Raw genomic sequence first — 16635 nt, 5'->3', positions numbered from 1 at the left:
AAAATAGCACTTTAATATTTTACACGTGAAACCCAAGGTAATACATAAATCTTCAATAAAAATATAAAGAAAATTAATCAGGTCTAATAAGCACTAAAATTATTCGAAAGATACCTCCTTAAGGATTGATGTTTAACTTTTTGACACCGTTAATAAATTTTAACAAATATAGAGTTCCTTCCACCTTCCGTTCCAGTAAGTTTAACATAAGTTAGTTTGACTTAATATGAAGTTTAAGAAAAATAAATAAATGTGTGTGACATAAATAAATCTAAGATATTTGTGTGTTTATAAATCACTTCATTAAAGATAAGATGAACATTTTAAAGTTAAATTGTTACTAAATATAGATAATATCATTCTTTTCGACACCGACTAAAAAAGAAAGTAAATCATTTAAATAGAGATATGATTAGATGCCAACAAACTAGTTCGGAAAGACTTCAATCTAGCTATTATTCCTTTCCAAAAAGTTTTTGGGATTTTCTATGGTCTATGAATATTAAAAATAAATATAAACATTTTATTTGAAAATGCATTATAAATGTGCTTCCTGTTAACCATATTGTTTCAAAAAGGTTAAAACATAATTGTGATGTATGTAAAAGATGTGGTTTGGAAAGTGAAACAGCTGAGCATATGTTGTTTAGATGTCATAAAGCCCAACTAGTTTGGAAAATATGTCCGATAAATTGGCCTGACGTAGAGAATACTATGAATTTTGCTAGTTGGTGGAACGATAAGGTTCATAATGCTAATCGATATCCTGATTCTATTGAGCTAAATAAGTTAAGTGTCTCCGTTATGTGGCAAATCTGGAAAGCTAGAAACGCCTTAGTATTCAATGGAGAAAACTATGATCCTAATGAAATAGTAAACAAAGCACTTTTTGACTACCATGAATATAAAGATAACTTGCTACTAATCTTTCTACTCCATGGATAATTGAATGTCCTAATGATAAGAATATTACTATTGTACAAGATGGTGTTATTATATTTGCAGATGCTAGCTTACATAAGGAGAGGAAGATGGCAAGCATTGAAGTGGCAGGATAGCTGCTGTAAGTTACTTCAAGCCTTTGGCACCCCAATTCAATTTGTTGGGAAGGTCATCACTGCTGAAGCGTTGGCGATTCGTGAAGTGTTGGGAAAAGCTATGGAAAATGGATGGACGAGAGTTCAAGTATTATCGGATGCAAAGAACGTGGTGGATATGATACAAAAAAGAAGTGTTGCATCTTGGGATCGGAGATAGAAACAACCTGCGAGGATATTTGGAAGTTGATGAATTTCTTTGAAACTGTAGACGTAGTGCATATCCCTAGATCTTGGAACAAAATAGCACATAGTTTAGCAAAGTTCTCTATTTCATTGTTACAAAATTCTGTTTGGTTTGCTAATTATCCAAGTTGGATTGTAAAAGATGTTATAGCATCTTTTAACACCCTGAAACTTGCTATGAATTAATATAAATAGTATGTTGGTTGTTAAAAAAAAAAGAGTATAAGAAATTGAAAACTCATGATCAATTATTTGTGGGTTTTCTGATTTTTGGAGGTTTAGGTTGAATTTTGCTATTAAGACTGGTTGGTTTTAATATTAGAATGTTAGATATGGAATTTGAAGTTAATTTACATCAATCTGAATGAAATTTGGAGTAAAAGTGTGTTAAATTTCCAAGAAACTAATATCCTCTTTGAATTGCAAACAATTTATTCAAAAATTATGATGTAAGTTGTACTAAAGACTAAAATTTCGGCGATCCGATAAGACTCGCGAAAATCAATTCGTCGAAAACTCAATATTGTCTGCTAAATTTTTTGAACAATTTATTTTAAAGTTATGGTACAATTTATATTTATCTCTTGGTGATTCGCTAGGACATGTGACAACTGTGAAGTCCATCAATCTAAAACTCCTAGTGATTTACTAAATTTTTGAACTATTCATTTAAAATTACAATATAATTTATATTAACCTCTTGCTAATTCGACAGGACTTGTGAATTGTGATAAATCCATTCATATAAAATTCTTGGTGATTATTCGACATGATATTTTATATTAAACTTCTTACATGAAAGCTATTCTTGCTTAATTTATTTAAAACAATATCAAAAGTCACAAAGTGACGCAAAATAATCTTATTTATATTAAACTATACTATATGTCGCTTTAGTTGCCATTTCACTATGGAATTTGCACAAATAACCTTTTTGAGTTTACTATTTAAATTATGTCCCAAGTAATCCAGCGTGCTAAATTTCCCCACAAATGCACTAATAACAACACAACAATATACTAGAGTATTCCCACAAAGTAAGGTTCGGAGAAAATAAAGTGTACGTAATTCGTATCACTATCTCCGAGGTGAGGTAGAGAGCATGTTCCCAATAGACCTTCCGCTCAAGATAAAATATAGTCTAGAAAAAGATATAAAATAAGTATAAAGATAATAAAAAATAACAGAACAACAAATAGTAATTGAACAATACTATCACAAAATAATTCACAAACAAGCTAACCCAAAGCAACATATATCATCAACAAAAGTACAAAAACAAAAAACTACAAACATATTACTATGACTACTAATTAATAAAGACAAACACTCCTACCTAATACCATAAATGCACTAACAAATAACATGCACATAATTTAAATAGTAGTACTAATCTTGCAAAAAAAACGTATAATGCAAATGGATAAAAATGTACTAATTAACAAAGCTTCACCTTTCCAACGGTTGTTATTAACTTCTTTCCAAATTCCAGTTTTGTTAGTTATGTATTAACGGTACGTATTCACTTCAAACTTCCATACAAATAGCTAAGAAGAAAAAATTCTCAGCTCGAATTTGATAAATTTTGTACACCATAAATCTCATGATTCCGAGTTTTTAGCGTGTTTTCAGCTCACCCCATTATCTTTAGAACAGCAATTATCATCATTTTTCACTCTCCCAAAAACCAAAAAAATAAAAATATTGATTACATTTTCTTCTTTTTCTTGTTTAACTATACAATATTTTAATAGCTGTTCCTTTGGTTTGACGGAGCAAATTTTCAAATACCACAAAAAGGTGAGCATGGTGATGATTTTTTGTTGAGGATAGTAGCGGTGATTTTGATTCGGTTTGTGGGGTTAGTTTTTTTGATAGAATGTGTTCAAGAATTCCATGTTTATGAGCTAAAGAATTCATTTTTAGGTGCTTTTCCTTGAGTTGTTTGACCGAATGTGTCCAACGATGGAATGTTTATGAGCTAAAGAATCCATTTTTAGGTGCTTTTCATTGAGTTGTTTGGCACAATGCATCCAAGAATTGCAGTTTATGAGCTAAATAATCTACTTTTAGGTGCTTCTCACCAAAGTTTTTTTTCTGAGTTTTTGGGGTTGAGTTGTTTGACAGAATGCATTCAAGAATTACATGTTTATGAACTAAAGATTCCATTTTCAGGCGTTTCTCATTAATGTTTTTTTCTTAGTTTGTGAGGTTTAGTTGTTTGACAGAATGCATTCAAGAATTGCATGTTTATGAGCTAAAGAATTCATTTTTAGGTGTTTTTCGTTACTCTTTTTTCCTCGGTTTGTGGGGTTGAAGGGGAGCCTTGGAGTAACCGGTAAAGTTGCTGCCACGTGACCAGAAGGTCATGAGTTCAAGCCGTGGAAACAGCCTCTACCAGAAATGCAAGTAAGGCTGCGTACAATAGACCTTTGTGGTCCGGCCCTTCTCTAGACCCCGGCATAGCAAGAACTTTAGTGCACCGGGCTGCCCTTTTTTTTTTTTTTTTTTTTTTTGAATAATCTCAGTTTCTTTGGTTGAGTTGTTTGACAGAATGCATCCAAGAATTGCATGTTTATGACCAGCTAAAGAATCCATATTTATTTGCTTTAAGTTCTATTACTATTGTTCTCAGTTTGTGGGGTTGAGCAGTTTATGAGCTAAAGAACTCATTTTTAGGTGTTCTTTTCATTTTTTCTGAAGTTCTGTTGTATTGAATTTGGACAGATAAGAAGTTTATATACGAGGTTCCACTCGAACAAGTCATAACGAAAGCAGTTCCTCTCTTTCAACATGAAGAGAGGGACCATATGACAAACTTGTATTTCATTGATATAATCTTTTTGTTGGTCCTCTTCAAGTGCATTGATTCATAGGAAAAGAAGAGGGTGCTGAAAATGAGCTCGGTGTATGGAGAGGAGGCATCTCAATATGGTGATGATTACGGATCAGTTGCACACGATGACAAAGAGAAGATTTTTGTCGCAGTTAGATTAAGGCCGTTGAATGAGAGGGAAGTTACAAACAACGATGTCTTGGATTGGGAATGCATCAATAACACCACAATTTTATATAAAAATTCTATATCAGAACGTTCATCGTCTCCTACTGCTTATGCATATGGTAAGAAACTTGAAGTTTTTAACACTAAGCGAAACATTTTAAACCATTGTCTATTATGAGTTTTTCGCAATAGTTCCTTCCCTTCTATTCATCTCCCATGTCTTTTCCTCCTGAAAATCGGTATATGCAATGGAACAGACAGAGTATTTGGGTATGAATCCACCACAAGGGAGGTGTATGAGGAGGCCGCCAAAGGAGTCGCGCTTTCAGCTCTTAGTGGTATTAACTGTAAGTACTAGCCCTTTTTTCATGGTCCATTTGCTGCTGTAAGTGATGACATTACAGTAATAATGTATGAAATGGCTTTGCAGCGAGTATCTTCGCATATGGGCAGACAAGTAGTGGGAAAACGTATACTATGTCTGGAATCACCGAATACACTTTAGCAGATATATATGATCATATAAGCAGGGTGTGTAAAACTTTCCTATTCTCCTTTGTAATTCATTTATGTTGTATAGAATTCACAGTGTCTAATGCTTTAGGTGCCTTTTTCTTTTCAAAAATTTTAGAATGAAGACCGACAATTTACACTTAAATTCTCTGCCATGGAGATATACAATGAAGTTGTTAAAGACCTTCTAACCCCGGATGATACTCCACTTAGACTCCTCGATGATCCAGAGGTGAATATATGTTTTAAGCATGATCAAGTTTTGTTTGATTCACAGACGATATTTTGCAAGTAATTGTACTCTTTCATTTTCAGAGAGGAACTGTAGTTGAAAAACTTAAAGAGGTAACCTTGAAGGACTGGAACCATCTAAAAGAACTGCTGTCAGTGTGTGACGGTAAAACTTAAAAGGCTGATACTGCTATGTTGGTAGTGTTTCCGCCAATTTTATATGATATAACTTCAATTGTTACCATTCTTGCAGCTCAGAGGAAAATAGGAGAAACTGCTCTCAACGAAGTGAGCTCAAGATCTCATCAGATTCTGCGTTTGGTTAGTGCATTGGTTACAAGATGGCTTATTCATCATAATATAAAGGAATTATATCATTTTCTTGACTTAGCCGACAAATTATCTTTTTGCAGACAGTTGAAAGTACTGCTAAGAAAATTGTTGGCTTACAAAATGCAAGCACTTTGACAGCGGCAGTGGTAAGGAAAAGTACCTTTGCTTAGACATCACCTTGAAGGATCTTTGGAGTAGTCGTTACTTCCCATTAAAATGATGATGGCCGATATTTTGTTTTCTTTCCTGCAGAATTTTGTTGATCTTGCAGGAAGTGAGCGTGCTTCTCAAACCTTATCAGCAAATGTCAGAATGAAAGAAGGCTGCCACATCAATCGCAGTTTGCTGACCCTTGGAACTGTCATTCGCAAACTAAGGTTGCGACATAACTTCAGTTTGCTGAGCTTCAATCTTATTTTGTTTTGGCTTCTTCCTTGGATCGCTAAAAGGCTATTTCGATAAACCTTGTTCATTAATATATTTTTGTACTTCTCTCAGCAAAAAAGGAAATGGACATGTTCCTTTCAGAGACTCGAAGCTGACACGTATACTGCAGAATTCATTGGGAGGCAATGCCAGGACTGCCATCATTTGCACCATGAGTCCTGCACATAGCCATGTTGAGCAATCTAGGAACACTCTGTTGTTTGCAACTTGTGCCAAGAATGTCGTTACCAATGCAAAAGTTAACGTGGTAATGTCAGAGAAGGCACTGGTGAAACAATTACGAAAAGAACTAGCTAGATTGGAGGCTGAGCTAAGGAATTTATCGGCACTTGCTGCCTCAGGTGGATCTGCAGAAGCACTGAAAGAAAAGGAAGCTCTGATAGAAAAGGTACAATTGTGACTTAACCTTCACCAAACATCTAGTATTCTGGTCTTTAGGCTTCTCCATCATGCCTATTAGACATGGCAAGGAAAGAATTGTTCCAAAACTAAATGTTTCAATGATACTTTATCTTTTTGGTTTGCGTGATTGAGGCATTGATGGATCTCGAAACTCACTGTTTTAGCATCAATCCTGTGAGTCTATTAATGCATATGACTGCCTGTTGATGCAGTTGGGGGCAGGACTATAGTATTTGTCATAGATGACAACTCAGATTCAGTGTTTCTCATTAACTCAGTGTTTGTCAATATGTATAACCTAGTCCCTTTTTGCACGATGATGCAGATGAGCAGAGAAATAAGGGAGCTAACCGAGCAGCGTGATCTTGCTCAGTCTCGTGTTCACAATTTGGCAAGTTCAGGGTCATGGGTATGTACTTAGACTTGAAAGAGCTCATAAACTATTCAGTTCATAATACATCAGAGAGCTTAATCTATTCTCTTTCTCTTGTAGACCGAACTGAGTAGTGTGTCATCTCCTGATAAAGCCCAATGGCTGGATGACTATGCAGCATCAGAAGTATCAGAATGCATATATCCTTTTCGTCCTGATACTGGATCCGTTGTATCTCATTCTGACCAATACGAAGGCCTTAATTCTAGCAAGCTAGGTGATCAGATTCCTGACCCTCCAGAAGATCAGTATCTCTGTGATGACACCTCTCCGAGGCTGTTTATTGAGAAGTATTTTGGACCAGATCCGTGTAAGGGATGGGAAAACATTGCTCAAAGAACGGTTCAACATTTGGAAGATAACTGCAAGGAGGTTCAATGTGTCGAAGTAGATTCTAGCACGAACAGTACAAGCTCTGGTAGACATTCATCACCTCGAAAGGGAGATCAGGATTCAGGTTTCAGTGACGTAGATCGTAAGGATGAAGAACCAAAGCAGACTAGACATCTGGTCCCGGAACAATCTTCTTCTTCTTCCGACTCAGAGTCTACTGTCTCAGATAGCTTACCAAGAAGCAAAAGCACTGAAGCAATAATGATTAACGTACCAGTTATAAAACGGTCTGAAGTAGCTAAGGAAAATGTTGACATATCCAGTGAACCTGATGAGAAAGAATTATCTATTAAAAAGATTGATCTTGAGAAGAAGCCGTCTCTTGAGAAGAAGCCTTCTCTTGAGAAGATGCCTTCTCTTGAGAAGAAGTTTCCTCGGATGGGGTTTTCTGCTGATAATGTTAAGGTGTTAACCAAAGAACCCAGCCGCTTTACGATTGAAGTAAAGCTCAAAATGTCAGGTGAAGAGAGTGAGAAGATTTTTTCTGAGGAACTCAAAATGTCAGGTGAAGAGAGTGAGAAGATTTTTGCCGAGGAACTGAAAATGTCAGGTAAAGAGTGTGAGAAGATTTTTGCCGAGGAACTGAAAATGTCAGGTAAAGAGAGTGAGAAGATTTTTGCCGAGGAACTCAAAATGTCAGGTAAAGAGAGTGAGAAGATTTTAGCCGAGGAAATGAAAATGTCAGGTAAAGAGAGTGAGAAGATTTTTTCCGAGGAACAGAAAATGTCAAGTATAGATAGTGAGAAGATTTGTGCTGAGGAACTCAAGATGTCAGGTGAAGATACCAAAAAAATTAGTGCTGAGGTTGAGGTTGCCAAATTTGTGCCTGAGAAGCAATCTGAGGAAAATTTGGTAAGTAGCTAACTTCCTACTTGAGACTAATAGCTAGAATTGCACATCCTCCTTAACACAAGAAATTCTTAAATGTTCTTCTTATGTAATACATACATCGATAAGTTTTTAAGACATTAGAATCAGTTTAAGACGGTAAAGTCTCTGTCTGCAAACCGTTCAGACTGGCTTCATTAGTTCAAGACCAACATAGCATTCTTCACTTATTAAAGAGTTAACTCTCTCTTGCTAGGTCCAGGATAATGAGCCAACCTCTAAGGACTTGGATAACTCTATCGGTGATTCCTTAAATTCAGAGAATGAATCAGAGCCATCTCCTTCCAGACAGTCGATGGAATTTGAGAAACAAAGGCAAGAGATAATAGAACTATGGGATGCATGTAATGTACCCCTGGTTCACAGGACATACTTTTTCCTACTCTTCAAAGGGGATCCAACTGACTCGGTTTACATGGAGGTGGAGCTTAGAAGACTGTCCTATCTAAAGAATGCATTCTCTCGAGGAGCTAAAGTTGTGAAAGACGGTCAAATCTTCTCACAGGCAGCAAGGTACTCATTATACATTTTTATTTCCTGCAGTTTTTGGAGATTTCTTACATGGGCTGCTCTATCTTGAGGTTACTCATTTGATACAGGGAAGGGAAAGGGAAAAAACTACCTTTCTACTATAGCGAAATATCTTAATTTTACTCTCCATTACACTTTAGGATCAGTCATACCCTTCCTCAGCAATTTGTCTCGTATTTGCCCTTGATGACAATGGAGCTCTCCCAAGAACTATAACGGAGGTAATTTTAAACCATTGTCAAAAGGAGAGGGGTAAATTTAGACTTTCTCCCGAAGTGTATTGACACGTGGTGTCCACCCAATCTATGCCACCATGCTAGAGCTCGGTTAAAGTAAAGGGCAAATACGAGACAATTTGCTAAAGGAAAGGATATGAATGATCCAAAAGTGTACAACAGAGAGTAAAATTAAGATATTTCGCATAGCAGAAGGGTAGATTTGGACGTTTTCCCTTTGATGTACTTCGACGATGTGAATTTCCTCCATCTGAAAGCGATGAAAATTGACGCGTAAGTACTCTTATCCTTTTGAAACAGTCTAAGTGCTCTGAATCGCGAAAGGGAGATGTTGAGCAAGCTGCTTCTTAAGAAGTTTTCTTCAAAGGAGAGAGATAACTTATTTGAGAAGCGGGGCATTGGTCTAAAAACTAAAAAGAGAAGACTTCAACTGTGCCATCAGTTATGGAAAGATACCAAAGACATGGATCACATTAAGGAAAGTGCAGCATTGATCTCCAAACTAGTTGGATTCGAAACACAAAATGAAGTTCCAAAAGAAATGTTCGAACTTAACTTCTCACCAGGGCCAAGGAATCTCAGGTCTTTCAGCTGGAAACCAAGATAAGCCTAATGTGATCTGCCAAAGCAAAAGATTAAGGATTATTTGAAGCATTGTAGTAGCTTCACAATGAATTGACCCCACTAATTCATGTGAGTTTAGAAGTTTAACCTCACTCCCATAGTATCTAAATACACAAAAAAGATGTCCCATACTTGATACTTAATACACCTTTTCCCCCTACTTGTCGACGAGCTTTATTAATGTACATTATGTAAATTCAATCCACAACCTCGAAATCTCAAGTTCAGAGAGTCATCCCTGTATGTAGATGTATAAGTGGAAGATACATTACAGCTTATATGTAAAATAAGACTCAAAATCATTGGGACAGCATAGGAAAATTGTCTTCAAAAGGCATCATATATTGCAGTTTTTTCTTGTTCTGGTTTCCTGGTCATTTTTTCGACTTCACTCAACATTCTCTGATCAAACAAGGTACAAACCAAAACCAACTACTTACCCGACTTTGAAGTAAAGCAAAATAAACAAAAAAAAAATGGACTTTACACGAAATTTTGTCAACATATACATCCATTATCGTGATTTAAGAACAGCTCCTTCCACAATTTTCCAACCGGAGTTTACCCAGGACATATCGTATCTAGTTGTATAGGTAGTACTGTATGAGTCATTGTGCTCCGGATGGGTTACATCAGTTAAACTTGCTGATTCCTCAAGAGTAGCTTCCACAATAGCACGTCGGCCATCAGCTGAGACAGTCACACTGTCAATTGCAAGGTTTAAAAGGTTGTACTCCCAAAACCAACCATGCTGAGCAATTTCTGTTGCACGGTCTGTCCAAATCTTCAGCATCTGACCATCCAAAACCTGGTATTTGGACGATACTGTCAGGCAAAATGCAAAGATGACACCAGAAATCGCAAAGAGGTAGATAAAATGCATTTGGACAACAGCAAACAACAAAAAAGATGATGGGTAGGTCCTCATGGAGACGCTAAATAATCGTCTGTTTACAACGAAAAAATCACTTATGCTGCAAAACAACTTGTATGGAGCAGCAGCTAAATTCTATAAGAAATCATTTGGCTATTACAATAGTTGGCCATATGGTGGTATTTGTTAAAAAGATAATATCATAACACTGTATAGAAATTAAAATAGAGCAGCTAACACCCAATCCTATCCCTTGCTTTGGCAGGAAGTAAAGTCTATTCAGAATGATGTCCTTACGAGTTGGTGTCCTTAAGAGTTGGTGCACTAGTTATTTCAAAATGGTTCACTTTGATTTTTAGTGGCATATTGCTTCAACAGTAAAATGAATACATCCATGTTCCACACATCAGAAAAAAAGGGCAGCCCGGTGCACTAAAGCTACCGCTATGCGCGGTGTCCGGAGAAGGGCCCCACCACAAGGGTGTATCGTACGCAGCCTTACCTTGCATTTCTGCCAGAGGCTGTTTCCAAGGCTTGAACCCGTGACCTCCTGGTCACATGGCAGCAACTTTACCAGTTCCACGCATCAAAAAAGGAAAAAGAATATATTATATTCATCTCATTAGTAGATATTCATACTAGTTAAAGAGATGAAGCACCATCAGTCAGTAACTTCGAAAACTACTCAGAGGTTAGTGGTAGAGGTGGGAACCATTGATCATTGATGCCAATTAATAGACTGTGCATCACATTGAGCCAGAAGTCTAAAACAAGGAGATCTATCAGAGAAGGTTCTTAAGCGAGCATACAACCAAATGGAGTGCAAAACCAAGTCAATCAGATGCATACTACTTGGCAATTGGAATGCCAAACTATGGCTCATTGTTTCTCTCGACCTTTTTATTAAGAAACAGAAAAAGATGAGTTATAGTCCGGTGTGCCAAGTAGTATGCATGTCATGGACATTTTTGCTCAATTTCTTCTAATATTTGGAGACTCAAAAATCTTTGCATTCCAAAAGGTATTACTTCCATCAGAGTTTTTAATGAAAATTCAGTCCTTTAACATAGACAATATAGGAGGAGGCTGCACTACATTGTACTCGTTCTCTTATTTCGTAATTGCTCTTCTTAGGTATCTTAATCTTCATTTTGAACAGATTTTTTATATGTTCTAAGTTCTATATGGTTGCTTAAAAATATAATTTTCGGTAGACTATGGGTTACAAGAATTGTCTAATTGTTTGTCCCTATTCATGTTAACGGTTATCCCCTAATTTGCAGTCTTCCCCATTTTTCATGTGATGCTACAGCTTGTTCATGTGTCATAGATTACTGGACTCCTCCTTGCTGAGGTTCTCAGTGAGGAAGCTGTTCAGATTATAGGCTAAAATTGATTGTAAATCCAGGAAAAAGCCTAAGACAAATGGAAAGTTAGGTGGTAACTGGTAAGGTTTGATTAAAGGCAAATCGGCGAACTTACACTTTTCCAGTGAGCGGTATCTAACGGAGTTTGGCTACAGTCAAGAAGATCTCAAAGATTTCAAGTTTTATAGTCTATCATACTAGTAAAAATAATCAGAACTATAGAAAGATTACATATTCGTACCTCTGACAATCTGTTGAGACAATGATCTGTTCCAAGAGACTGGGATTTGATATTCTGCCACTTCCTAACTATACTTTCTGCAAGCCTTGCATCCATTCTAGGAAACTCAAGAGGATTTTCAATTAGAGAGGCACCTGCAATCACAGGTAAAAATTCTGATCCAGAAAAAAGGGAAGGATGGAGGAAGAAAGCAGAACTGAACCCCTTATATAATTTTTATAAGATAGCTTTACAAGCTACCACTTGTAACAAATCATAAAGAAAATCTTTACACGGGCTGTTGAATGAAGTAGCAGAGAAACGAAGAGGAGAATAGCACCACAGATCGTATTTGGCCAACCCCGAGGGTTATTTAGAAACTAAAATGGTCAATGAGTCATACCCACATCGATGGCATCTGAGGCAATGGCTGAACCAGTAGCACTATGTTGAACTGAAGACCCATGTCTGAAGGAAGAAAGCTTCAATCCAACCAAAGTCAATAATCCAACTGCTACTCCAGCACACATAATCTTCACACTTGCATCTTTTATTTTGTCGGTTATCAGATCTTGCTCTTGATAGTCAGAACCCACTCTAGAAGGATCCTCAACCGTCGTGATAAAATTATTTTGTTTACGAAGCTCTCCAAGATCGTCAAATGGCTTAGCGATATCAAATTCATTCGTCTCATTGTCGCCATATCGTCTTACACTGCCTTCCCCATCACCAGCAGGAAAAACTTTCTGTAATGCCTGAATTGCACTAGCTTTAACACTATCAAGCACAGCTGTAGCTTCAGCTCCAATCCTTGCAATAGCTGCAGCAGCTGCTAAAGGTGAAGCACCACCACCTTCCAACCTTTCCAAATATCTTAAAACAGTAGGGTCATCATAATAGTCTCCAAGTTTGAAAGTGACATCTTCTGTCTCTCTAAATCTGGGAAAGACCACTTCCATCAACCAGGTCTCCAAAAGCTTACATAGTCCAGGGAGCAGATCATTTTCATTGTCATCCTTCGAGTGTTCTGCAACAAAAGTCACAATAGATGGATCTCTATAAGGCGAGTCTTCAATGTCTAGGCCCAACCATGAGCGACATCCATCGACTTCTCCAACAAGCAGAGAACAAAGGCCCCTCTCCAAAGCAAAGTCCATTTCACGGTTTTCTCTAACAGTGTAAACAGACACAGAGCCGCCGTAAGCTGTTACTTTGGTCTGCTGAAGCTGCTGAAAAAGGTTGTCAGCATCTTGGATGAGATGTGGTTTTTTCCCAACAAAAGCTTGAGCAACAAGTGCAAGCGCTACCCCGTAAACTTCAAAGCTTTCTGCAGGAATGTTACTTGGCGTTGCGACGAACAGGTCCACCTTTTTAAAAAAAAAAGAAGAGGATAATGAAGAAAGGGAGTGAAAAGAACAGTTACACAGGAACCAAAATATATGAATGAAGTTAAGCCAACCTGCTCAGCAGCTGTCATCTGTAGGAAGGCCTCATTCATGAAATCTTCCCGTGTGAAACCCCCAGAAATTGCAGCTGCTCCTCCTCCTCCAACAGCCCACAAAATATTGCGCACACCTTGAAGACCCTCGGCTCTTTTCATTCGATATTCATCACCAAGAGGAAAAGCTAGAAGTTCAAGTACATAGCGTGGATTTATCTCTTCCAATGTCTCATCTATCTGGGATTGCAGATCAAGGGCAAGATTACTTGCACCTTCTTCCTGTAAAATGAAGATAGAAAAGCTCCTAATTATTTGCACTTCCTTGTAAGCTTACAATTCACCCCAAAAAAGGCATGCATTTAAGCAGATGATAGGAAAAGAAAAGCGCACACCAACACCACACACAAACATTACAAAACAAACAAACAGAGATGTCCTTAAGTGTTTGCCCATGACTAATATCTAAGACTATTGAATGATGGATGACCAAGAAGAACACTATACTCACTAATAGGTAAAACTGAACGAAGATTCAGGAATCAGTACAACAATATAAACCCTAATCTATCACTAAAGTTGTTTGTTAAGAGACATTTGCAGCTGTAAAGCTGGGCTATAGTGCATAAACTATAGAAAACAGCTATTTCTATGTGTGTTCCCGTCTATATAGATTTTTACCATCACATTAACTTTAACTGAGTCATATCATCAAAAGTCACTATACCTGCAACAGCTTAAGCGCTCTTTCAAGCAGTTCACAACCTTTAACAAAATCAGGAGGTGAAAGTGCCATGACATCTCGGGAATGGTCAACATATGCGAGTGCCATAGCCAAGACCACATCTTGCTTGAATGACTTTGGCAACCGCTCTTTAAGCAAGCTTTCCCCAATCTGAAGAACTAATTCAGTCTCACCAGCTTCTTGCAAAACACATAATGCTCCAGGAACCTGTAAAATCCATAACATTCTTGTAAACTTTGCACCCCACTAAAACTTTAAAAATGTTCAAGTTTTATAACAAATTCAGATACAAATTTTATTTCACTATCCGTTAGTTAAGCCTTAAGAGCTAATTACAAGCAATTGCAAGTAGTAACTGTCGATTGGTGATCCAGAAAATAGGTACATGACAAGTTGCAACTGGTCAAATTACACCGGTCATGTACAAAAACTTTTTCTTACACTTGCATACCTTGAATAAAAACATTTAACAATTACCTTTAACAATGGTAAGTGTGGATTGGTCATCTAAAAAATAAGGTAAGCAACAAATACAACTTATTAAACTACATTGATCATGTTGCTTTCACTGTATATAAACTTTTCTTATAACAGCGGAATTAGTTATGGCCCACCCTAAGGACCAACGCAGCCTTCAAAACTCGGTGATACTGGGCCCGCCCCTCAACCTTTTCCGCTTAAATACTTTGATTAGTTCACATAGACAGAGCTAAAACCTATGACTTAAGTTACAAGTCCCTCAACCTTTGCCACTTGAACTAAGCCTAGCCGGGCGCTCTCATTGTATATAACTAAATTACAAACTTTTACAGTTTATCTACTGCTACTTGCAATTGGTAATATGGAAAATAAAATAAGTAACCTGCTGTAAGCTAAATTACATTGACAGTGTAAAATGACTTTACAATGTCCGTGTATATAACTTAAACTCAAGCAACAAAGATTAACCTGACATACGTGGCGAGCCTAGGTTAACACAATAAACTAAATACCGAACCTAAAACCAAGTTAACAGCAAGCGGAATTAACAAAGTCAAACTCACTAAGGGGTTGTTAGGTAGCTGGTTAGAACTACAAAAGTACTAGTTATTCCATTTTCTACCCCACATAAAATAATGCACTAATTTCCTCATATTGTATTACATGTATCAGTTATGCCGATTTCTAAATTCCAAACTAAAGGTCGTATTAATTGTATACACGAATAACTTATTTCCTAACTAGCTACCAAAGGTTGTATAACTTAAGCAAACATTAATCCATGGATATGCTACATCTTTACTAGCTACCAAACGACCCCCAATTTTCTCATAACTTAAACATATATTAGTTCTGCGGATTTCTAAATTGCAAACCAAAGTCATATTAATTTAATACATGAATAACTTGGTTCCTAACTAAATTACTAAATTGCAAACCAAAAGTCATAAGTACTAGTTTTGTACATGAATAACTTAGAGCCTAACTAAATTTCTAAATTGCAAACCAAAAATCATATTAATTTTATACATGAATAACTTAGTTCCTAACTAACTACCAAACATTGTATAACTTATACAGAAATCAACGCATAAATAACTTAGCTTCTTTACTAGCTACCAAACGATCACTAACCGCTTCTCAATTAGCTAAAATAGTATTCAATCAACAATGTGAATAGCAAAAAGCAAAAATTTGAACAATAGAAGGTAAAAAATGATACTTTATCAAAGGGGACCGGAGTTAGAAGAGTATCGAACTCATGCTGAGCAAGTCCTTGATTGTATTCTCTACGAGAAGTAGAATCCGCAAGGGTTTCACAAGCAGCTTGAAGAATCTGTCTTCTACCAATCAACGCTTCCTGACTGTATCCATACTGCGGCGGCTTTGTAATTCTAGCATCGTAACATCTTCTTATACCGTCACTTAGAAAATGAGCTTCGGCACCAAGCACTCTGTAGAAGTCTATAGGTATCGAAATGTGACGCTCTGGAGGAGCGATAGGAGGTGGAAGAGTAGTAGCGGAGGTTGAATTTTGGAAATCTAGTGAGTCGGAGGAGGTGGACGGGAGGAATTGGAAGTCGGCGAGTAGACGATCCGCCCATTTACTGGCGGAGAAATTAGTTGCTCCGCCGGTAACGGCGTTGAGCCTCGACGGCGCCGGCGGTTTTTTACTTCCGGCGGCGGGGAGTTGTGAAAGGCGGGGAGTACAAATGGGGAAGGTTAAATGTGTTAATGCTTCCATTGTTGAGGGAGCTTTCAAAAATGTGTTCATAATTTCATTGTTTTTTAAGCTTGGTGCTTTGCTTTACTCTGTTTCAGATATTTTTTGGTCACTGGTGAGGCTGTGTATATGGGCCGATTTTTTGATGGGCCAGATATTTGTTGTTGGACCTGGGAATTGGATCGTATGGTGGGGTAGCGGATAGGCCCGTTCCATTTGAAATGTTGAGCAACTTCATCAAAATAAATCTCGACGGTTTAGAGCTTAATTATAGAAAATTCTGATATTTTGCACACAACAACAACATACCCAGTCTACTGAAATTTAATTTTGAGTCTGTCGATATACATAATTAGTTTCCGATACATCCAACGAAAATATATTTTTTTCCTTGCAAAGATACATAATTTGCTCCTGATACATTTTTTTTTATTTTGGATCTGTCGAAATACATAATGCATCCAATGAAG

At 37.0% G+C, this 16635-nt stretch overlaps 2 protein-coding genes across 4 annotated transcripts; one reads left to right on the top strand and one right to left on the bottom strand.

The window, feature by feature from the left end:
* The first annotated feature begins 2865 nt into the window (after positions 1-2865).
* On the top strand, positions 2866-9686 carry LOC107866914 (kinesin-like protein KIN-7F). Of its 3 annotated transcripts, none has more exons than XM_016712958.2 (14): positions 2866-3083; positions 4011-4406; positions 4545-4634; positions 4718-4818; positions 4919-5032; positions 5116-5197; positions 5285-5352; positions 5445-5510; positions 5617-5741; positions 5863-6199; positions 6539-6622; positions 6707-7891; positions 8130-8440; positions 8995-9686. In XM_016712958.2, the coding sequence occupies exons 2-14, from the start codon at positions 4181-4183 to the stop codon at positions 9299-9301; spliced, it is 3096 nt and encodes a 1031-aa protein (XP_016568444.1). In that variant the 5' UTR covers positions 2866-3083; positions 4011-4180; the 3' UTR covers positions 9302-9686. The 3 variants fall into 3 exon arrangements, with proteins under 3 accessions (XP_016568444.1, XP_047267309.1, XP_016568442.1); XM_047411353.1 differs by having other exon boundaries at positions 2867-3083; positions 4145-4406; positions 8124-8440; XM_016712956.2 differs by having other exon boundaries at positions 2867-3083; positions 8124-8440.
* Positions 9640-16270, bottom strand: LOC107866915 (protein ACCUMULATION AND REPLICATION OF CHLOROPLASTS 6, chloroplastic). The gene is made up of 6 exons (XM_016712959.2): positions 15665-16270; positions 13945-14169; positions 13239-13499; positions 12183-13146; positions 11801-11934; positions 9640-10126 (listed from the first exon to the last, which is right to left on the bottom strand). Exons 1-6 carry the CDS (start codon positions 16214-16216, stop codon positions 9833-9835), a joined length of 2430 nt encoding a protein of 809 aa, XP_016568445.2. The 5' UTR covers positions 16217-16270; the 3' UTR covers positions 9640-9832.
* Positions 16271-16635: the final 365 nt, after the last annotated feature.

Source organism: Capsicum annuum, chromosome 4, assembly GCF_002878395.1.
Source record: "Capsicum annuum cultivar UCD-10X-F1 chromosome 4, UCD10Xv1.1, whole genome shotgun sequence".
Classification (NCBI taxonomy): Eukaryota; Viridiplantae; Streptophyta; class Magnoliopsida; order Solanales; family Solanaceae; genus Capsicum; species Capsicum annuum.
Note: the sequence above shows the minus strand (reverse complement) of the source record. Positions and strands in the feature narration are given on the sequence as shown.

What these genes read in the sequence shown, in the direction of transcription:
- LOC107866915 (XM_016712959.2), bottom strand. Translation starts at nt 16,216, where the DNA reads ATGAACACATTTTTGAAAGCTCCCTCAACAATGGAAGCATTAACACAT. An exon ending in GAGCGCTTAAGCTGTTGCAG is followed by an intron (nt 13,500 to 13,944) that starts GTATAGTGACTT and finishes TTCATTTTACAG; the next exon opens with GAAGAAGGTGCAAGTAATCT. An exon ending in AGATGACAGCTGCTGAGCAG is followed by an intron (nt 13,147 to 13,238) that starts GTTGGCTTAACT and finishes TTTTTTAAAAAG; the next exon opens with GTGGACCTGTTCGTCGCAAC.
- LOC107866914 (XM_047411353.1), top strand. Translation starts at nt 4,181, where the DNA reads ATGAGCTCGGTGTATGGAGAGGAGGCATCTCAATATGGTGATGATTAC. An exon ending in TATATGATCATATAAGCAGG is followed by an intron (nt 4,819 to 4,918) that starts GTGTGTAAAACT and finishes CAAAAATTTTAG; the next exon opens with AATGAAGACCGACAATTTAC. An exon ending in AGGAAGCTCTGATAGAAAAG is followed by an intron (nt 6,200 to 6,538) that starts GTACAATTGTGA and finishes ACGATGATGCAG; the next exon opens with ATGAGCAGAGAAATAAGGGA.